The sequence below is a fragment of the Coffea arabica genome, chromosome 11e (genome assembly GCF_036785885.1).
Source record: "Coffea arabica cultivar ET-39 chromosome 11e, Coffea Arabica ET-39 HiFi, whole genome shotgun sequence".
Taxonomy (NCBI): domain Eukaryota; kingdom Viridiplantae; phylum Streptophyta; class Magnoliopsida; order Gentianales; family Rubiaceae; genus Coffea; species Coffea arabica.
The window spans coordinates 48,939,195-48,961,697 of NC_092331.1; the positions used below are offsets into that span (position 1 = coordinate 48,939,195).

General features: G+C 44.4%; 2 protein-coding genes and 1 long non-coding RNA gene across 3 annotated transcripts; 1 reads left to right on the forward strand and 2 right to left on the reverse strand.

Annotated features, from left to right (window-relative positions):
• Positions 1–8,356: 8,356 nt before the first annotated feature.
• LOC140020978 (uncharacterized) lies at positions 8,357–8,908 on the reverse strand. The gene is made up of 2 exons (XR_011824939.1): positions 8,782–8,908; positions 8,357–8,660 (listed from the first exon to the last, which is right to left on the reverse strand). It is a non-coding gene; the product is annotated as an uncharacterized lncRNA (long non-coding RNA).
• Positions 8,909–9,100: 192 nt separating this feature from the next.
• LOC140021338 (uncharacterized) lies at positions 9,101–15,018 on the forward strand. Its single transcript, XM_072072098.1, has 3 exons — positions 9,101–9,245; positions 9,485–13,020; positions 13,123–15,018. Exons 1-3 carry the CDS (start codon positions 9,101–9,103, stop codon positions 15,016–15,018), a joined length of 5,577 nt encoding a protein of 1,858 aa, XP_071928199.1.
• A 2,640-nt stretch (positions 15,019–17,658) lies between these two features.
• Positions 17,659–19,922, reverse strand: LOC113719200 (phenylcoumaran benzylic ether reductase Pyrc5-like). Its single transcript, XM_027244326.2, has 4 exons — positions 19,392–19,922; positions 19,165–19,299; positions 18,807–19,053; positions 17,659–18,703 (listed from the first exon to the last, which is right to left on the reverse strand). Exons 1-4 carry the CDS (start codon positions 19,572–19,574, stop codon positions 18,645–18,647), a joined length of 624 nt encoding a protein of 207 aa, XP_027100127.2. The 5' UTR covers positions 19,575–19,922; the 3' UTR covers positions 17,659–18,644.
• Between the last annotated feature and the right edge of the window lie 2,581 nt (positions 19,923–22,503).

Sequence of the window (22,503 nt, forward strand, 5' to 3'; positions counted from 1 at the left end):
ATGATTATATTTCTCTAGAGAATGACATGGTCTTAAGTGATCATAATTCTTGGAGGAGAAAATCATGAGTCCAATTTTGTAAGGCATTTGAGACATCAGATATTCTGTGCATGTATTATATAGCTGATTGTGAGTCATGTAGCACGAGGTCATGAATAGTAGAGATGTAAGCATCATTTTTGCTTTTAACAATAGAAAGGCATTCTTCATTGCAGCAGCTTTGGATAATTGTCTTTTGTTCATACTTAAAGGAACTTGTATAAGCATGAGATTTTGCACTATTCTAGGGCTATAAGGAACCAAATAATAGGTGGATGATTTAGAGTTAGCTTAAAAACTTGTGGCAGACGCCTTTTAGGAATTGTTTTTGGATCTATTTACACCAGAAGCCAAGCATTGCTGAGGCTTATTACCATGTGAATGAAATGAATGAGTTTCTGTTATATTTGAAGTCCTCTGCAAAGCCTGTATCGTTTTTATTTTTTGGACCTTTATGTGTTGCAAAAGGGAGGCAAAGAGTGAACTAACTTGGAGAATGCGAAGGTGTGCATCTAGTGCTTGCGACATTCTATTCTTTTGACTTAATGGAGTTTTTATAAAAGCTGTGTGTGCTGAATGTTTTCTTAGGACATTCTATTCACGACTGATGTAACCAATAAAGAGTTTAAGGGAAGATTAGATTTAAATAATCATGGGAACTTGGCTGAATATTGAGTTTACCTACTTTGAAGAATGGGTAACTTTTTTAGGATCTTGAGGTATTCGTTAAAAGTTTAAGTTCTACATATTTCAGTAGAATTAAAATTTATGGTGCTTTAGTAGCTTATAGGTATTTACGTATTATGAGTATTTGGTAAACTGACAGTGGAGGACACTTTGGTCGTTGTTTGAGACCCTGGGCTTATGTATTGACTTTGATGGAAGGCCTCTTAATTGAAATGTTGGGGTTCGTTGCCTCAAGTTCCTACCATAAGATGTTCTGGTACCTGGGGGCTGAAGCCCAGTACATTCTTCATCTTCCACCGGACACGTACCGAGGCACCTAGGTTTGTTAGGCCATCCATGAAGGAGTTAAAGCTATTCATTGGTGAATTTTTTATGCATGGCTATTCTAGGTAAACAGTTTTCTCATGAAAACTGGCGGAGAAATGGCATCTGGTCTAGCTGGTGGTGATCTATCGTTATTCTTTATGGTTTTTTTTCCATTGATTTGCACAAAATCTAATTGACTTTGAGCATTTTTTATTTTGGAAGAATGCATCTTGCATTAGAACTGACAATAGGTATTTTGGGAGGAAAACATCTAGTCACTGTATTATGAGTGAACAACTAGTATTTATAGGAGTACAAACCTAACAAACTATTTACAAGAATATCCTTACTAATTTATTATTTACAAGAATACTTATATTCTCTTAACACTCCCCCTCAAGTTGGAGTATATATATCATAAGCACCTAACTTGTTACAAATATATTTCACCCTAGGGCTCCCTAAACTCTTGGTAAACAAATCAACCAATTGATCTACAGACGGTACATGAGATGTCTTGATGACTCCATCAAGCAATTTCTCTCTAATGAAATGACAATCAACTTCAATATATTTTGTTCTTTCATGAAATACTGGATTAGACGCAATATGAACAGTCGTCTGATTATCACACACTAAATTCATAGGCTGTTTATACTCAAATCCAATTTCAAGTAACATGCTTTTCAACCAAACCAACTCACACACAGTGTGAGTCATAGCGCGGTATTCAGATTCTGCACTTGATCTGAAAATAACTGTTTGTTTCTTACTCTTCCATGATACTAAATTACCACTAACAAACACACAATATCCTGTGGTCAATCTTCGATCTGAGGTAGAATCAGCCCAATCTGCATCACTATATCCTTCAATATCAGTGTGTCCATGATTTTGATACAGCAACCCTTTTTCACGAGCATTCTTAAGATACCTGAGAATCCGTATAACAGCATCCCAATGACTAGTATGAGGGGTCTCAAGAAATTGACTCACAACACTCACTGCAAACGAAATATCAGGTCTCGTTACAGTGAGATAATTTAATTTACCCACAAGTTTTTGATATTGGCTAGGATCATCTAGTAATGCACCTTGATCTCCTACTAATTTCACATTAGGATCCATAGGAGTATCCACAGGTCGGCAACCTAACATCCCAATTTCGCTCAGCATATCGAGTACATTTTTTTTTGACATAAATAAATCTCATATTTAGATTGAGCTACCTCAATACCCAGAAAATACTGTAAATGACCTAAATTCTTTGTCTGAAAGTTTGCCTGTAGATTATATTTAAGTTTCTGGATCCCCATAACATCGTCACCTGTAATCACAATATCATCCACATAAACAACTAATAAAATTTTACCAGCATTAGAATACCGATAAAATGCAGAGTGATCTACTCCATATTTTGTCAGACCGAACTTCATGACAACACTACTAAACCGGCCAAACCAAGCCTTAGAAGGCCGTTTCAATCCATATAAGAATTTTTTCAGATGACAAACCAACCGCGAATTCTCCCCTTGAACAACAAAGTCAGGAGGTTGTTTCACATATATCTCTTCTTCCAAATCTCCATGTAAAAATGTATTTTTCACATCCAACTGATGCAATGGCCAATTATAAGTTGCTGCCAAAGAGATAAGAAAACGAACCGAGGTAATTTTTGCAACAGGAGAAAATGTTTCTAAACAGTCTATTCCACACACCTGAGTAAATTCTTTAACTACCAGAAGAGCCTTCAATCGATCAATAGAACCATTAGACTGCACTTTTATAGTATACACCTATTTACAACCAACAACAGACTTGCCAGAAGGAAGAGGGACAAGATCCCAAGTACCATTTTGTTCCAAAGCAGACATCTGTTCTTGCATAACTAATCTCCAATCAGGATGATTAAGAGCATGGATAATAGACTTAGGAATGGAGACAGAATCAAGTGAAGTAACAAAAGAAGAATATGATATAGAGAGACGAGAATAGGAAACAAAATTAGAAATAGGATGAGAAGTACAATGCCTCTTACCTTTGCGTAAAACAATAGGAAGATCTAACTCAGAGGAGAGCGTCATACCTGAATTTAAAGATTGAGAGTTAATTGGTGAATTGTGTGGCATATCAGGAGCTTTCTCAACTATGGAACGACGAGAATAAACTTGAAGGTTAGGATGAGATAATCGAGCTATGGAATCTAGTGGGTTAGATAACTCAGGTAATAAAGAGGAAGGGACTGGTAAAACAGGAGAGGAAAAAGAGGAACACTGGTCTAACTTATAAGGCATACCGTGTTTCATAAAATATGGAGTGGATTCAAAGAAAGTAATATCAACACAAGTAAAAAATTGATTTAAAACGGGACTGTAACATCTATATCCTTTTTGCGCTCGTGCGTATCCTAAGAAAATACACTTAATGGCACGAGAATTTAATTTATCCATCCTGGGAGCAACCTGATGAACAAAACACACACATCCAAGAATACGAGGAAGTAATTTAAACACAGGTTCATGAAAAAAAAGAATGGAGTGAGGCAATTGGCCTCCAAGAATATTAGATGGCATGCGATTAATTAAATAACATGCAGTTAGAACTGCATCACTCCAAAATTGTTTGGGCACATTCATGTGCAACAAAAGTGTCCGAACAACCTAGATTAAATATCCAATTTTTCTTTTAACAACTACATTCTGTTGTGGAGTGTGAGGATAAGAGGACTGATGAATAATACCGGACTTAGTCATAAAGGTATTAAAAGAAGTGGAAAAATATTCTTTCGCATTATCGCTGCGAAGTATACGTATAGGCACACCAAATTGATTCTTTATTTCTGTAACAAATGCACAAAAAATGAAATATAGTTCTGAGCGATCTTTCATTAAATAAAACCATATAACTCTTGAAAAATCATCAACAAAGATTACAAAATATTTAAAACCTAATTTTGAAGTGACTCGACTAGGACCCCAAATATCAGAATGAACTAACAAAAAGGGTTCAGAAACCCGTTTATTGACTCTAGGAGCAAAAGAAACACGATGATTCTTTCATAACTGACAAGACTCACATTCTAACGAAGACAACTGACTCAAAGTAGGAACCAACTTTTTCAAATTTTGTAAAGACGGATGACCTAAACGACAGTGAATTTCAAGAGAAGAAACAATAGCAAGACATGCAATTGGACCATTGGAGTTGAGAAAATAAATACCATTATACTCATGCCCTCCACCAATTGTCCTCTTTGTCTTCAAATCCTGAATGACAACAAAATTAGGAGAAAAAGTAACCGAATACTGTAGAGATTTAGTGAGCTTACTAACAGACATTAGATTAAAGGACAAATTGGGTACGTAAAGAACAAAAGACAGCGGAAGAGATGGGTTAATTTCTACAGTGCCTAGTCCTTTAACTTTAGTGGTAGATCCATCAGCTAAAGTAACATGAGGAAAGGAAGTAGACTCTTGAAAATTAGAAAAATTTTTAGAGGTACCTGACATATGATCAGTAGCCCCGGAGTCAATAATCCATGAGTCATTACCTTTTTGTGCTAAAGAAGTAGAGGGAAGAGATGCGTGATTGGTAGCTTGGTACTGTAGGAATTTAACATAATCTTCCTCGGATATAGTAACAGTTTTCTGGGACAGATGTGCTGAAGAACTTGATTCAATTTGGTCAGTGGTAACCGCATTAACAAACCTTTCAACCATAGCGAATAGCACGTCAAACAAAAAAGCAATCAAAATTCGCGATGAACAGTACCTTTGAACAGTAATGCGTGAACATTACGCGTGAACAGTACTTTTGAACAGGACGCATGAACAGTACCGATGAACAGTATCGCGTGAACAACACGCGATGACCAATATCGCGTGAACAAGACTTTTGATAGATGTTTAACCCTAACCCTAGGACTTTTGCTCTGATACCATGACAATAGGTTTTTTGGGAGAAAAACATCTAGTCACTGTATTATGAGTGAGCAACTAGTATTTATAGGAGTACAGACCTAACAAACTATTTACAAGAATACCCTTACTAATTTATTATCTACAAGAATACTTATATTCTCTTAACAAGAACTTTTTTTCTAATTAGGTTCCATCTTAATAGCTGTATTAATTTATGAAATCTTGTTCAAAAGAGTGACAATTAGCACAAGGATAAATCAGAAATTGATTGTGTATCTTGCATCTAGAGGGTGTAAAGTGTAAAAATCAGCTAAGTGCTGGTAACTGCAGTACATTTTCTTACAGGTCTTGTTGTGTATGTAAAGCTAAATAAGTTAATTCAAGTCAAGTCACATTTATGTTCTGTGAGATGTTGACCAGTTATATGGTTAAATACTCTTTGCAGTATTTCAGATCTGTGAGTTGTCTAAATGCTAAAGGTTTTGAAAGTTTGAATGCGAATATGTCAGCTAAAGGGATGAGAATATCAGTAAGTACGGAGGAGGATATTGGCAGCAGTATGGAGAGGAAAGATGTGGCCGATGACTTTGGAGAACCTGGTAATAGTTTAAGTCTGGTATTTTAATTTATACACATGCTCCTATGGATAATGAAAATTATCATGTATAACTACCTGCAAATCTACAAAGAAAATGAAGAGGGTGGGGATGTGTCTGCAAGAATAGGTAATATGGCTTATATGCATGAAATAATAAGAACAAGTTTATTAAAAAAAAATGTTACTGTAAAGAAAGGAAATGAGAAGTTAATAGGAGGGTAAAAAAAATACCCTATGATGGCTCCATTCCTGTGACATACTTACTTAGCCTAGTTTGACTTTGTATAAGGCTCTATTACTGTCCATATGCGTAAACTCCTCCCCCCCCTCCTCAAAAAAAAAACCTTTATCAAAAATTTTCTGTGTACCCAGTTTGCTACAAATTGTATATGTGATAGGTGTGTATCTGTGAAGGTTTTGGCTTCTTAATACAAGAGTAGAGTTCAAGGCAAGATTTGGTGGATTGCAAGTTACAAAGAATTGCTGGAGAAAAATTGTGCAATCCAAAATATTAGCAGGCAGAGAAAAGGTGAAATAGGATTTCCCTCTAAAAAACTAATAGACAGCTTCATTTCATTAGAAAATTAATTGTGAGTGAATGAACAGAATGTACTCTAGAAAAGTCGTTCAAGCTTTAAGAACTCGTGTTATTTTACTGTCTGTTGTTTCTTTCAACAGCCCTATATTGTTGTACAGTGTGAGAACTGGAGAAGAACAACAAACAATTCTTTTCTTTATCACAAAAGTGATGAAAGAATAAGAAAGATATTGTAATTCCGTACTAACAATAAAAACATGTAGATATTATGGTGTCTTAACTTCCCCATTAAAATAGTGAAGCAAAATATCTTTGATCACATACTACATTCAGCTAGCTAGGGCTTGGTTACTTAGTTATCTACCAGTATCAAAATTACAGAAATCATGTTTAGGAAATAAGTATCAAAATGCACTAAAAATAGAGGACATATTGTTCATTAATTAACTTGAAAAGCAAACAAAATATGATTGTGCTTCCTCTATCTACCAGTTGGTATGTAGTGAACTTGGCGGAGAATTTGAGTTGGTTTGGTATGTAGTCAACTTATCACAGGCTGTTGGTAGTGGTGGTGGTGGTAAACTCCACGCTCGAAAACTTAACCAAATGCCGGCATTAGGCTTAGAGGTAACTTTTGGTTCCGGTGGATCCCTAATTTATGGTTTAGGAGGATTCTATTTTCACCCTACTGAAGATGGTTCTAATTACGTCATGAAGCCTGACGATGAAGAGGATTGCACGGTTTACTTTTACGATGCCTCCAAGCCCTTCCAAGCTTGAGAATGGGTGATTCAAAGGTCCTCCCTTGATTGCACACAGAGATTTTTGCCCACTCACCAAGCAATCAGGGGAAGCAGAATCTATCTCCTTAGGAAATGAGGTAGGCAATCCATGGGGCAAGTATTTGGATCAGTCGTTTAGCCAACCATAGCGGTATCCTCTGAGTTGTAAATTTCCTTTTGGTGAACCTCCTATTGAAGGATCTCTCCCTCCCTCCCTTGGATAAAAAATTTGACTCTTAGCACTATGTCCTGTTTCTTATCGGTGCTGGGGATCAACTTGTTCTTGTGTGTTACAATGCGGAGGTTGACAATGTGTTCAAGTTTTGTCGACGATCGTGATTGGTTCATTATTATCCCTTTTGTGTGGAAGGGAATTACTTGTTCACAACTTTTGGCATTAGCGTTTTAGCGTATCGTGTATTTTACAGGAGTTTATTTCAAGGACATGCTCCATTCTGTGGTAAAGTTGAGGGGTTGCCTGACCATTTTTTTCCTCCTCAATATCATGGTCATAGTCCAATGCCCCTACAGCGGATTGGCCCAAATAAGTTTGCTACCCTTTGGCTCGCAACTGTGGGGCAAAAACCACGACATTGTGCTAGGTTGAGTGTGTTCACCGCTTCACCGCTGAGGAGGAGCATGCTGCTGCCCCTCTTCGGGAGGGGAAGAAGGAAGATGATACTTCTTTATAGGAAGGAGATGAAGAAGGAATCTTGTTTTGTTCCCAACATTGAATTAGACGAAAGTCTTGAACTCGAGGTAGAGGAGCATGTTCATTTCTATATTGACGCTATTGATGTAGTATTCCCTCAATCAGAAGTAGATGTGCATGTGTAGTGGTCCGTGGTGAGGAAGGTTTTTTGAGTTCAGTTCTGAAATTGCACATATTCATGGTTGGCATTTGGGAAATTGATGAACTCGGATGTTTGATCATTTGTTGTTTAGTGTACCAAAGGACTTCCGAATCAACCATACTGTATATGCTAAACATCTTTACTTATTTTTTGCTGTTTAGTATACCAAAGGAGCATGGTTTTTTGCTGTAGTATTTACTCCAACAGAGGTAGCTACAAATTTGTGGATCTTAAAAAGTGCTTAAGCACAGGGAATGTATGAGTTTAAGATAGCTACAAATTTGTTTTCTGTGTGCTTCTTGTGAAAACACTAGTATAGAAGTCTTAGTAACTTGGCCTTAGGCAACTGTTTAGATAAGAAATGGTCCACTTCCTGAAAACTCAGGTCTCAAAGAGCTCAATCAGATGAGCAGAACTCAGCAATTCCAGGGCCAAGGAGACGAGGAGTATATGATTTGTCCTACATTGTCCGGAATTTAGCTGCGGCCAAAAAGGGATCCAAATCATAAGGCAGGCGGGTAGCACCGTCATCCAACTTTCTCGACTATGTAGTTGTATCAAGAAAGGATGCTCAGAGCCAACCAGATGATGATTTCAAGTTGGAAGAATTCAACCCAAGTACACAAAAGACAGGATACAAATTAAGGGCATATTTTATTTCAATCACATTCATGACAATCCTCATCTGGAAGAAGAACAAAATCTAGTAGTACACAAGAAACTGCTGCAAAAATCTGGTAGAGCTAATCTGAAAGTATCTAAGCTAATTTGATACAAACTGGCTGAGGTACTCATCAAGTGTGGTGTATTTAACATCAGGATAGAGCTCCGTTGCCTCCATGCCAAAAGAAGCCTTGATCTCAAAGTTGGCTATTTCTCCCTTCACGAAAAATGTGTATGCCAAAGACAGGAGCAATTTTAATGGCATTGAAGCCTCTGCGAAAGATACAAGAAAAGAAAGAAATTTGATTAAAACATGGAATAGGTGTTAATAATAGTAGATGCTATTGTATTAAAAATTAGCAACTTGTGCACTTTTTTCTTATTGTTAGATGACCTTGAATTTTCTTAAGAACTTCGTCCCCTGGAACGTAGATCTTTTCGAGGGTCTTGCCAATTTTCTTTTCCCACAATGATGCTATTTCGTTGTAGGACAAAGTGTTGGCAGGGGGTGTAATGTACACACTCTTGTTCAGAGTCCTCAGGTCATCTGCTATTGAGGATGCTCACCTCGGCCGCCCCGCATGCCCGAGGTGAACTCACCTCGTCCGTCATAAGAGCTCATCCGTGTTTCGAGCATATCCCTTAAGCTCGGCCGGATCCCTAGTCTACCGTGCAGGTGACCTCGGCACCTCCACCTCAGCTGCACGCTGATGATGTCAAGCCACCTGACATCACCTGGGACCAGTGCTTTATCTGAAAAGCACTGGAGGCACTTAATGGCACCTGCACCATACTCTCCGCCATCATACCCAGAAGGCTACAGTGTCAGAGCCAAGCCGCCTGACAGGGAGCAGAGCCGTAATGGCAGGACATGGGTCCCACCGGCATAAGACCTCCGTCCTGCCCTCCACTCTCATTCTATAAATACCCCACACACTCCCAACAAGTAAGCACACTGTTCATTTGCTCATACTCTAGCATTTTCTCGTTCTCATACTAACTTAATCGTCGGAGTGATACCAGGGGAGAAGCCCCGCCATTCACTTCAGACAAGAAGGTTGACTTCGGACACACGAATTCATCTCACCTCATCTCAGAGAGGACTGATTTAGGTCGGCTTACTTATCCACCAAAAATCACCTCTTCAATTGGCGCCGTCTGTGGGAACGAGATTACTGCTAAAATGAGATCCACGCGCTCCAGAAGCGGAAGAGTTCCCTCAACTGGGGCTGGGCAGACATCCGGAGCCCAGCAAGATCGTATCTCTGAGGAACATGGGTCCCAAAGGACCCAGTCCAATAATGAGGAGGCCATCGCCAAGATGGCCGAGTTTGTCACGGACAACCCCAACATCTTTGAGGAACTAGGAAGGTACCTCAAGAGGCAGGGAAAAGAAAAAGCCGAGTCTTCCAAGAGGAGACCGACGAAGTCCCCTGAAGTGCCCTCAGGCGAGGACTCCGAAGATGGGCGTCTATCTCGGAGCACCTCCAGGCGAGCCTCATCCAAGGCAACCTTCAAGATTGCCTCCATCTCCCGAGCGTTTTCTCGGGGACTACTGGGAAAACGAGCCGAGGACCCACCTCGGCGTCCCGGAGGCCTAGCTTCTGATTACATGAGGGCTCCGCCCTTCACTGATGACATCAATGGGGAAATGGTGCCCCCAAACTTTAAGCTTCCAAATTTGCACACCTATGACGGCCGAGGTGACCCCGAGGATCACCTCCGCGCCTTCATCTCCGCATTCCGACTCTACTGCGTCCCCGACGCCGTGATCTGTCGGGCTTTCCCCATCTTCCTACACGGGACCGCCCGGAAGTGGTTCTGGAGTTTAGAACCAGGGAGCATTTCCTCCCTGGATGAGCTGATAGACCGGTTCATCCACCGCTTCGTGTCGTCTCGACCAATAACAAAGACTTCAGCTTACCTCTTGAACCTGCAACAGGGTCAGGGCGAGTCACTTCGCTCATACGCCCAAAGGTTCAATGAGGAGAATGTACAGATAGCTGACCAGAACGAGCAGGTAACTATCGCTGCCTTCACCAACGGGTTAGTGGCAGGAATCTTCAACACAGAAATCCATCGGCAATACCCCCGTACACTACGGGAGCTCTGGGAAAGAGTAGACCAGGGAATCCGAAGTGAAGATGTAAATCGCATGAAGCGAGAAGCCCAAGCATCTCGTACGGGGCAAGATCCCCGGAGGAGGAAAGACACTGGCCGAGGTGAACCAGGCCCAAGTGGCACTTCAAACCAACCCCGAGACCGCCGAAGTGTCTTCGACCGGATCGTGAAAGGCAGATCGTCCACCTCGGACGCTGAGCTAACGCCCCTCAATTCGAGCCGAACCCACGTCCTGGCTGTGATGAGGCAGAATCAGATCGGCCGCAACCCTCCCGAAATTCCGGGGAGGAGAGATAAGATGAACTCGAACCTCTACTGTGCCTACCACCGTGATGTAGGGCACGAGACTGAAGACTGCAATGACCTGAAGCGGGAAATCGAAAATTTGATCCGGCAAGGATACCTGAAGCAATTCGTCCGCAAGGATGGAGGCTTCAACCGAAGCGTCTCCCACCGGGAGAACCGGGGCCCTCGCCGCGACGACCGACGGGACACGAACATGCATTGCCGTGGTCCCGAAGACCGTAGGGAGGACAAGCAGCCCCCACGCGATGGCTCACCGGGCTACGGCCCCAACATCGCCGGGGTGATCAACACCATCGCGGGAGGACCAACGGGAGGAGACAGCCAGAACTCCCGGAAGCGGACCTACCGCCAGGCCGAGATGGAGGTGGCCGAGCCGAGCTCTCGGCTGTCCGAGGTCATCACCTACGGTCCCGCTGACCCCGTTCCTGCGGCCTCCAGCAATCACGAGACTCTTGTGATTGAAGTCCTCACCAACAACTACGTAGTCAAAAAGGTCTATATTGACCCCGGAAACTCGGTAGACGTCTTGTACTACCGAACTTTCGAAAGTTTGAAACTGACCAGGGAGCAACTCACTCCAGTCAGAACTCCTCTCGTGGGATTCGGGGGACACGTCGTCCACCCGGAGGGCATGTTGACCCTGATGGTAACAATCGGGCGTCATCCACGCTGCCGAACTGTGCCTGTCAGTTTTGCGGTGGTCAAAGCAGACTCCCCCTACAATATGCTGATAGGCCGGCCCACGCTCAATGCCTTGAGAGCCGTATACTCCACTTACCACCTGAGTTTTAAACTCCCAACATCTGCGGGGGTGGCCGAGGTGAGCAGCGATGTGGGCGCCGCCCGGGAGTGCTACCTCGCCACCATTCAAGCAGCAGTCACCCCCCGGCCCTCACCGAGGTCAGAAGAAAAGAGGCCAGCGGTCCTCTCCATAGACTGTATCGACCCTCAGAAGGCAGAAGAGCCCAACAGGCTGGAGCCCGGGGATGAGGTGGAACTGGTGGTCGTGGATGAAGCGAAACCTGACCAAGTGGTCCAGGTAGGGGCGGGACTCCCCCCACCCCTGAAAGAAGAAATGATCTCCCTGATCAAAGACCACCGAGACGTCTTCGCGTGGTCCGCGGATGAAGTGGTCGGAGTGCCACCCGAGCTCATGACTCACCAACTCAACGTTGACCCACAGGCCCGACCTGTGCGACAGAAACGAAGGCACTTCGGCCCCGAACGTAGTCAGGCCATATCGGATGAGGTCGACAAGCTCTTGCCGGCCAAGATGATCCACGAAGTCCAATATCCCGCCTGGCTGTCCAATCCAGTCATGGTCAAAAAGGACACCGGTGGATGGAGAATGTGTGTCGACTTCACCGACCTCAACAAGGCCTGCCCCAAAGATTGCTATCCTCTGCCGAGAATAGACGCCCTCGTCGACGCGGCGATGGGGTATGAAATCCTCTGCTTCCTAGATGCCTTCAAAGGGTACCATCAAATAGGAATGAGTGAGGAGGACCAAGAGAAAACGGCGTTCTACACCGACCGAGGTACTTATTGTTACACCACCATGCCATTCGGGTTAAAGAACGCCGGGGCAACCTACCAAAGGCTGATCAACCGACTCTTCCAGAATCAGATCGGCCGCAATGTGGAAACCTATGTGGATGACATCCTCGTTAAAAGCCTCGCCACTTCATCCTTTCTGTCAGACGTGAGGGAAGTCTTTGGTGTCCTGCGAGACTCGAGAATGAAGCTGAATCCCAAGAAGTGCGTCTTCGGCGTCACCTCGGGAAAATTCTTGAGGTATCTGGTTTCCCACCGGGGAATCGAGGCCAACCCCGACAAGGTGAAGGCCATTCAGGACATGTCCCCACCTCGGAACATCCGAGAAGTCCAACGGCTAAATGGACGCCTGGCCGCGCTGAATCGCTTCCTGTCCCAATCAACTGAGAAAGCTCTGCCCTTCTTTAAGGTGCTCAAGAAGGCTGATCAGTTTGCCTGGACGGAAGAGTGCCAGGCTGCTTTCGACAAACTGAAGCAATACCTCCATCACCTACCCACTCTCGCTTCACCTCGGCCCGAGGAGAAGCTCTACCTCTACCTCTCCGCAGCCGATGAGGCCGTCAGCGCTGTTCTTATCCGGGATGAGGGCACCCAAGTGCCCGTCTACTATGTCAGCCGAGCTCTCCGCGGACCAGAGACCCGATACACCCAGGTGAAAAAACTGGTGCTGGGGCTAGTTCACGCCGCTCGGCGGCTGAAACCCTATTTCTTGGCTCATCCCATATCCGTCAGGACCGACCAGCCTCTCCGATAGATACTGGTTCGACCCGAGGCCTCCGGGCGCCTCACTAAATGGGCCGTCGAGTTAGGGGAGTACGACCTGTCCTATGAGCCGCGCACCGCCATAAAAGCTCAAGCCTTAGCCGACTTCTTGGCCGAGCTCACCTTCACGGAAGGTCCGGAGTCCACCTCCGCCTTTGCCGAGGTGTCCACCCCATCCCTGTGGACATTGTATGTGGATGGATCCTCTAATGGGGACGGCAGCGGAGCTGGACTTCTCCTGGAAGGACCTCAGGGAGAAGTGTGCTCTTACGCCCTCCGCTTTGGCTTCCCAGCCACCAATAATGAAGCCGAGTACGAGACCTTAATCGCTGGACTCCAGCTGGCCCGAAGGCTCGGCGCACAACAAATCGACGTTCGCAGTGACTCCCAACTCGTCGAACGCCAAGTCCTTGGTGAGTATGAGGCCAAGGATGAGACCATGCAACGATACCTCTCCAAAGTACACCAACTCACAGCGTACTTCGAGTCCTTCGAAATCCAAAAAATACCCCGTTCCCAGAATAAGCGAGCCGACGCCTTATCCCGGCTGGCTTCTACGTCATTCTCTGAATTCAACAAAACTGTCTTAGTGGAAGTCCTGAGTGAACCAGGATACGTGGAAGAGGTGGCCTGCCCCGTGCACTCTGAAGAATCATGGATGACCCCGTTCATCCTTTTCTTGGGTCAAGGAGTCCTCCCTGAAGACCGAGCCGAGGCTAGAAAAATACAACGCAAGGCGGCTCGGTACGCTCTCCGCGATGGAGAGCTGTACAAACGTTCCTACCTCGGCCCATGGCTGAGGTGTGTCACTCCCGAGACAGGACGCCACGTCCTCCAAGAGATCCACGAGGGCTTGTGTGGAGCTCACGTCGGCCACAGAATGCTAGCCAAGAAGGCTCTGCTTCTTGGATATTTCTGGCCCTCGGTTCGACAAGACGCCCAGAACCTCGTTCTCGGCTGCCATTGCTGCCAAGTCCACGCGTCCGAGTATCACCAGCCCGCCAACTTCATGGTTCCCATCACTTCACCCTGGCCATTCGAGCAATGGGGGACAGACATCATAGGTCCTTTCCCCAGAGCCGTCGGGGGTCGTACCTTCCTGGTAACCGCTGTGGATTACTTCACCAAATGGGTTGAAGCCGAGCCACTGAGGACCATCACCGGGCTGGCAATTCAAAAATTCTTTTGGAAATGCATCGTCTGCCGCTTCGGCATACCACAGGTAATCATCTCGGATAATGGGAGGCAATTTGCCGAGAACCCCTTTAAAACTTGGTGCACAAACCTTGGCATCAAACAACATTTCACTTCGGTAGGCCACCCCCAGGCCAACGGCCAAGCAGAAAACTTCAACCGAACTCTCTTGCATGGCCTCAAGACTCGACTACACCAAGCTGGAACATTTTGGGTCGAAGAACTCCCTAGTGTCCTTTGGTCTTATCGAACCACGCCGAGGTCGGCCACGCAAGAGACCCCCTTCTCTTTAACATACGGAGCCGAGGCTGTCATCCCTGCCGAGATCCTTACCCCCAGCCCTCGGCTCGCAGCCTATGCAGCCGAGGTGAACGACGAAGAAAGGCAGTTGGATCTCGACCTCGTCGATGAGCGAAGGGACCTCGCCTCAGCCCGGATAGCTTCCTACAAGAGCACAGTGGCACACTACTACAATGCCCGTGTCAGGCACCGTCGATTCCAGCCTGGAGACTTGGTTCTGAGGAAAAACTCAGTCAGCCGAGCTGAACCGCAAGGGAAACTATGCCCGAAGTGGGAAGGCCCTTACCGAGTTGTGGAGTCTGACCTCAAGGGATATTGTAAACTGAGCTACCGAGATGGCTCACTAGTGCCGAGGTCTTGGCACGCCGAGAACCTCAAAATGTATTACGCTTGAATTTTTAATTAAGTTATGACATCGGATGTTATGTTATTTCTCAACATCGGTGTTACGCTATTAAAAAATAAGGGGGACAAGCAAGGGACGAAGTCAAAGCGAGAAATTAAATTGCTGAGATGAAAAGAAATAAGCTTTCATTCAACAGAAAAGAGCGTTACCAAAAATACAAGGCCGAGGTCGGAATGCTACTAAGCACTCTCCACCTCGGCCACCCCTTTAAAGCCCACAAGCCTAGACCCCCGTCTCGGCTCCATTCCCCGTCTCAGCCCCATCATGGGCAGCCTTCTCACCGGACTCCTCTCCACCGGGGTGAAGCTCTTCTCCATGCTCTTCGCCGATGTTCCCTCCAGGCACTTCACCCGTCCCTTCGCCGAGGCCTACATCGGCTTCTTCTCCTCTTTCCTCCTCGAACGCTTCGTCGAGTTCAGACAGCCATTTGTTGAACTCGTCTTGAACCTCGGCCAGGTTCCTCCCGGCTCGGATGCCTTCGGCCATCCGATCGCACAGCTCCGTGGAGTCCTCGTTATAGTGAGCACTGTTCCTCAAGGACTCCAAAGCCTCGGAGGGCAGATGAGCTGCGGCCTGGTCTATGGCCGAAGTGAAGCCCAGCATGAAGGATGGCCTTGTCAGCTGGCCGAGATCCCCAATGAAGGTCTCGGACCTCCGGAAATCCTCGACGGCCGAGGTCCTCGCGCTATCAAGGGATTGTTCGTGATTCTTCTTCGCCTCCTCGGCCCTCTTCTGCTCTTCCTCAAGAGCGGACCTCAGACTGTTGGTTGTGATCTCGGCCTCCTCCCCTTTAACCTCGGCCTCCTTGAGCTGCCTCTGAAGCTCGGATTTCTCAGACTCAGACACCACCAGCTTCTTCTTCAACTTGGCAATCTGATCTTGCAGCTTGCCGGTGTCCTGCTCCTCGAGCAACTCGCAGTACCGATGTGCCATCTCGGCCACAAAGGCTGTGTTGGAGGCCGTGGTCACCATAACGCTTTGGAGCATCTCGGCCGGGGTCAGCTTCCTTGTGAAGTCCAAGTCTCTTGGCAGAGTAGACTGCATCACCAGGTCTTGGGCGACCCGAGGATTCGAGCATCGGTCGTTGACCTTGAGCGACCAATCCGGACACCACTGCTCGCCGGAGTGAGACTTATCCTTCCCAGAAAACATTGGGGGGCTATGGTACCGGTTCCAGAGCGAAGTCGCCGTCACCGCGTTGACCGGAGCTTTCAGCTGTTTGCCTCGGCCAGGTTGAGGTGGAAGTGCCGTGGTCACCCCTAGTGGCACCCCCTCTGGTACCGAAGTGGACCCTGTGGCAGCAGCAGCCGAGCTGCTCTGAGCTGCCGTGGGGGGGTGGTCTCCTTGCCCGACGTCTTGGGAGGCTGCCCTTTTGTTTTCTTCTTGGGCGGGGGCGCCGATGTCTCGCCCGAACTCTTCCTCTTCGACCTCTTCGCCACTTCGGCACCTGAGCTCGACGTGATGATGTCGGATAATTTGGTCACTGCACAAAGAGCAAATATTATCATGTGCCTTAGCCGAAGTGAAATCAAAGCTATGAAAGAAAATTACAAGGTATCTTAAGTTTAGTGGAGGTGAAGGGAGTCTTGTCAGGAGGGATCAAAGCTCGGCTAATTTCCCCATCAACCAGCACGGCTTCGGGGTAGTCCAGACTATATATCCGAAGTCCCGACCCCATCAGCTTCTGGAAGTCCTCCTCCTTGGCATCCCCAGCAGAGGGATCGGCCTTCGCTTTGATTGGCCTCCACCAAAAGCCCCTGGGGAAGTCCACTTCGGACACAAAGAAGTAGTCACGCTTCCAATTCTTGATTGAGCTGGGAGCGCCGACCACCAACTTCGGAATGGCATTGTTCCGATTGCCAACATAAAACCATCCCTTGTCCGTCCCGTGCGCCTTGAGGGTATAGCATCGGCGGAAGAGGTCGACAGACGGAGTCACCTCCTGATGTCGGCACAGCATCTCGAACCCAATAATGATGCGGATCGCGTTCGGGGCGAGTTGGGTAATCCTCACGCCGAAGTGACGAAGTAAGTCCCTGAAGAACCTCGACGTGGGCATCCTCAGCCCGGCCTCCAATTGTTGGACATAGATGGCCACCATGCCAATGGGGGGCTTCTCGGCTGAGTCATCCACCCCGGGCGGTGTGATCTCGTACCCCGACCGGAAAGGGTACTTGTTTATCACCTTCACGGCCCTATCTCTTCCGATGCGACTCCTAAACTTCGGCATCTTGCCGAAGTCGATGTTGGATGTATCTTCGGGAGCGACGGGCTCCAGTGCGTCCTCATCGTGTGGTATCTCGACGCCGAGCTCCTCATCATAGGCCACTTCGGAGCCACCCTCGCTCATCTCGGATGACTCCAACTCGACGTCAACCTCCTCGCGGGTCTCCTCGGTGGATCCTTCCCCAGAGCTCGGCGTCGACCCATCAGAGCTGGACGTCGTCACTTCTATAGGATCCGGCCTCACCTCGGTTCGGTAACTCGGTGTCACGGTTTCTTTGTGGGTCTTAGCTGTTTTGGCCATGGGTGAAAGATGAGGTAAGAAAGAAGAAGAATACTTACTATTGCCTACGGAGTTGGACGAAGTTGATGACCTCGGCTTTGATCTCGGCTACTAGACCGACCTCGGCTGAAAGAACTGACCTCGGCTACGCTCGTGAACTTGCAAATCTCAAATGAAAATGAAAGGTGTGAGAAGTGCGGTGAGGGGGCCCCCCTATTTATAAGGGTTTGGGCGGAATATGAAGAGGCGGCAAGAATGTGAAAGGACGGCCACGTTCGAACTCAGAACGTCGTGCCTCCCTCTCTCCTCATTAATGCCCCGTCCTTTCGGCTGACACCCTGCACGAAACGTCCCACTACTTCACGACGCGACGGTTACCAGTGACCACGTCCTGTCAACTGACACGTCCACGTGTCGCGTCCCCGCATCTTCCGGGGCAGTTTCGGGACTCCGACTCTCTACAACTTCGGCCCAAGGAAGCCTCGGTACCTCCCTGGCCCGGAGCTCCCGAGGCTTGGGGGGCTTATTGAGGATGCTCACCTCGGCCGCCCCGCATGCCCGAGGTGAACTCACCTCGTCCGTCATAAGAGCTCATCCGTGTTTCGAGCATATCCCTTAAGCTCGGCCGGATCCCTAGTCTACCGTGCAGGTGACCTCGGCACCTCCACCTCAGCTGCACGCTGATGATGTCAAGCCACCTGACATCACCTGGGACCAGTGCTTTATCTGAAAAGCACTGGAGGCACTTAATGGCACCTGCACCATACTCTCCGCCATCATACCCAGAAGGCTACAGTGTCAGAGCCAGGCCGCCTGACAGGGAGCAGAGCCGTAATGGCAGGACATGGGTCCCACCGGCATAAGACCTCCGTCCTGCCCTCCACTCTCATTCTATAAATACCCCACACACTCCCAACAAGTAAGCACACTGTTCATTTGCTCATACTCTAGCATTTTCTCGTTCTCATACTAACTTAATCGTCGGAGTGATACCAGGGGAGAAGCCCCGCCATTCACTTCGGACAAGAAGGTTGACTTCGGACACACGAATTCACTCACCTCATCTCAGAGAGGACTGATTTAGGTCGGCTTACTTATCCACCAAAAATCACCTCTTCACTGCTTTGATGGTGTATGCAGCAATGTCTTCTTCCTTGGTGAAAACAACTGCAACGAAACAGAAAATTGAAGAAAAAATTGAGAACGATGAACTCTAAAACATGATAATAAACCAATCAAGAAATGCAGCAGACAAGCTTCTTTTGGATACCTTTTGGATTTCCATCACAAAGAATGACAATTTTATCTCTGGGAAGACTTGCAGAGAAAGAGTCTCCGAAGTTGTTGAGGATATAAATCAAGTAACCAGCAAATCCGTTAGATACTAAGTAAGTGTAAGGTATCCCTTCTGCCTCAATAGCTCTGCGGATCTCAACCTTGGTCCTGCTTAAGCTAGCAGCAGGCTCAACAGCATGCGCACGATCCACATCAACCCCAAATTCAGAAGGTAAGAATCTCTGAAACCAAATACAGCTCCTTCTTTAGGAATATGGAAGTCACAACTCACAAAGGGATAAGCGCAAAAAATAAAAATCAAGAAAGAATTCGTAATACTGTATTGTGCTCACTTTGATGTTTCCAGCTTCTTTAATTGCTGCAATAATCTTAACTTGATGAGCTACCAAATCTCCCCCGACTGCAGAGATCACTATCTCAACTTGGTTGATTGCATTTACCAACTGCTGATGATTGTGTAGATCTCCCTGTTCAGTCCATACATACACGTCAGTTTCTATAATTTCTTGAAAAAAGGTGAAACAGTATTTAGACAACGAAGAAAGAAATAACAGCACACATGAAGAAATATGACTCCCAAACTCTTGAAGCTCTCTATGATGGCTGCCCTTTTAGAATCTGAAATTTTGCTTTCTCGGACCAGTGCAAACGTTGGGTGCCCTGCCTTTGCACTTGCTTCCACTAAATATTTCCCGATGTTTCCAGTGCCCCCAATGATCAAAATCTTGCTTTTCACATCCATTTCCAACTCTAGGATAGTAGACTACTGCTGCAAAATTGGATGGAAACCGTAAATTGATGAGCTGAACAGATGCAGAAATGTGCCTATAGGCTGCAGCTTCGTGCACGGTTAATTTATAGTGGAAAAAGTATTGAAACTGGCAAGCAACCCTGTCGCTGCAGTTTCCTTTTGATGCTCTATTGGCTTCTGAAATTTCTATCTGAAATTTCTAAAGTGCTCCAAGAACCAATCAACGGAAGATTAGACAGTTGAACATTCTCACGAGGTTTCCCAAAAAATCATAGCACTAACGGATTCTTATTGGCCAAGATGCGCAATGTATTGGGGTGCTTGGCAATTGCGAAAGAGAAAGGTCAAAGTCAATTGAATGTCCTTGTGAAATTACTCATATGGGAGATTTAGCGGTAGGATTTCGTCCCTGAATCAGTGATGACCAAACCTGAAGTAAGCGCTGATGTTAAACAAAATGTTGAAGCGAACAAAAAGAGCATAAACTTAGTACTAAACGTTAAACAATGTGCTAGAAAAAAAAATGAAAAGAACAACATTATTTTTCTTTTCATATATTCATCATATACTGATAGAAGCATGTACTCATCGGCATTTGGGTACAACGAATCCGAACAATGCAATTAATATAATTGATAGAGAAAATCGTTCAAAACGTTTTTCACATTTTTGTAAAATGATTTTTTTCGTCTCACTTCTAAAAATGTAATTTTACGTCCTTTACAAATTCACATTAGTTAAACTTTGTCCCTGCTTAGGTTTCCAACTAATTTTTTATTGAAATTCACCACGTGCCTTGCACATGATCATGTTTGCAGGAAAAAAATTACCAAATTATATTTTACCAAATGAATTTTTTTATCCTTACATTTCACAAAATCACTAAGCAAAATCCTTGATGACAATTAAAATGTAGCAATAATTGTTAGGAGGATTAAAAAGTAGAAGCCATGAGGACACCTTACTCAATCAAACAATAGTTCGTGCAATGTCATTCCATTAATTTTGGTTTATCATCTTTTAATTCCGTGAAATTTGCTTTTTTTTTTAACTTGTAATGTTATTATTTATTCATTATACTTTGATTTCATTAATCAAAATAGCTAATTTTAGTTGATCATAATTCAGACAAATTTGGAGCACGTGTACTTTCTAAATAAGAATAAATATCCTGTTATGCTTTGAATGACATAGATGAAAATTTTGGTTTACTAAGTTGGAAAAAAAAGGTATCTCTCACAGACAATCCAACAATACATTCTTGGGTAATTTAGAATTCCATTTTGTGTTGTTCCAACTAATTGTCACTACAAATTATAGCTATGAGGCTAAATGAAACCAGCGGCAGAGGAGAAATTTGGCATGGAATGACAATCTTGAGATTGTCGTGAGAATGACAATCAAATTGTGATAGTAAATTTGGCATAACTAATAGTAAGTTTTTGCATAAAACAAATAACTTTTATTAGTTATTGTAACTTGCTATTTAAATATTAAATCTTACTAGATTTTTCAGCAAAAATTACCATTTTTTTCCCAAAACTTAGCAATTTTTTAAATATAAAACGTACGATTTCTCGAGAAAAACTTATGACTTCATTAACAAATCTTACCACTTTTTTAGTAAAATTTCCTATATCATTAACAAAAACCTTTCTATTTTCGAACAAAACTTCCCTTTTTTTTTTTTACAAAACTTGCTACTTTTTCAAACAAAATTTATGACTTTGCTAATAAATTTTAACATTTTTTCATGTACAATATACCAGTAAAGATCTAAATAATTATAGGATTGATTACTATTGCCAAATGGGATTTGGCTGGAGACTTGAATAGAACTGAATAAGGACAGCTATAGTAAAGATGAATAAATACCAAGAAGATGCCCAATTGGATTGTTATTTGGCACCGGATATTTGATAAAGCTACCCCAGATGGGTGGTTCATTTAAATGCTAGAAGAAATTGCTGATAAAGACGACTACCTAAAAGTCTTCATGGAAAATTGACCGCCTGCTCTCAAGCGATGTATACATTTTGTTTTTCATCAGAATCATCAGTGTGAACCAGTCCATCGACGACTTGGGATAGGGATCGTTGTCAGGTTAACTGTCTTGAACGATTTTTGTTAATATATTGAATAATAAATTAGGTCATCAATGAAAGTCCCCATACGCCGTGGGAAAATCTGTATGTTTTGTGGGGAAAAAAAAATCCTTGCAGACATATTCGAGATTCAATTAATGGAAATGTTCACTCGCTATCAATTGGTTGATTTATTGATTTACGCTACCGTAGAACTTCCACCCTCTTTTTTGCAATTTAAATTAATATAAAATGTTTGATAGAAAATCACCAAACCAATTGAAAATTTGTCAAATGGGAATAACAAATGTTTTGGGGTTTGGACAATTTTCGTCTTTAAAGTTTCCCTGAAGGCATATTTAGTCCTACCAATTTCTAAATTTTCACCAGTTCTGTATATTGATAACAAATCAAATAATTTGGCACCAAAAAAAGAGTTTGTCGAATAATGAATTAAGTCTTGTACACTATTAATGTAAATATTTTTTAAAGAAAGATGACAAAAAAGTAGTAAATATATGGGGTATAATATGAGTATTTACTAACTATTCTTAAAAGAGGGAAAGAAAAGAAAAAAAATTAGAAAAACTTATTGGAAAAATTGAAAATATATCGAAGGCAATCAATATAGAAGTGCGTGTAAAAACCATAGTATGGAAAGAGATGTGATTTTTTTGAGCATCTCTATATGTTTTTTTATTTTTGTCTTTCAACATGTGCCTTTGTATTGTGATAGTAGTAATACGGATGGAATTGTGAGCGATGGCCCCAGTGGTGAAAAGAAAACTAGAGAATTTTCTATGACTTTTATTTTCCCTCTGGGCTCTGGTTGTTGA

What these genes read in the sequence shown, in the direction of transcription:
- LOC140021338 (XM_072072098.1), top strand. Translation starts at nt 9,101, where the DNA reads ATGTCAAGCCACCTGACATCACCTGGGACCAGTGCTTTATCTGAAAAG. An exon ending in GCCTGACAGGGAGCAGAGCC is followed by an intron (nt 9,246 to 9,484) that starts GTAATGGCAGGA and finishes ACCTCATCTCAG; the next exon opens with AGAGGACTGATTTAGGTCGG. An exon ending in CAGAGACCCGATACACCCAG is followed by an intron (nt 13,021 to 13,122) that starts GTGAAAAAACTG and finishes CCTCTCCGATAG; the next exon opens with ATACTGGTTCGACCCGAGGC.
- LOC113719200 (XM_027244326.2), bottom strand. Translation starts at nt 19,574, where the DNA reads ATGGATGTGAAAAGCAAGATTTTGATCATTGGGGGCACTGGAAACATC. An exon ending in TGGGAGTCATATTTCTTCAT is followed by an intron (nt 19,300 to 19,391) that starts GTGTGCTGTTAT and finishes TGGACTGAACAG; the next exon opens with GGAGATCTACACAATCATCA. An exon ending in TTGTGATGGAAATCCAAAAG is followed by an intron (nt 18,704 to 18,806) that starts GTATCCAAAAGA and finishes GTTTCGTTGCAG; the next exon opens with TTGTTTTCACCAAGGAAGAA.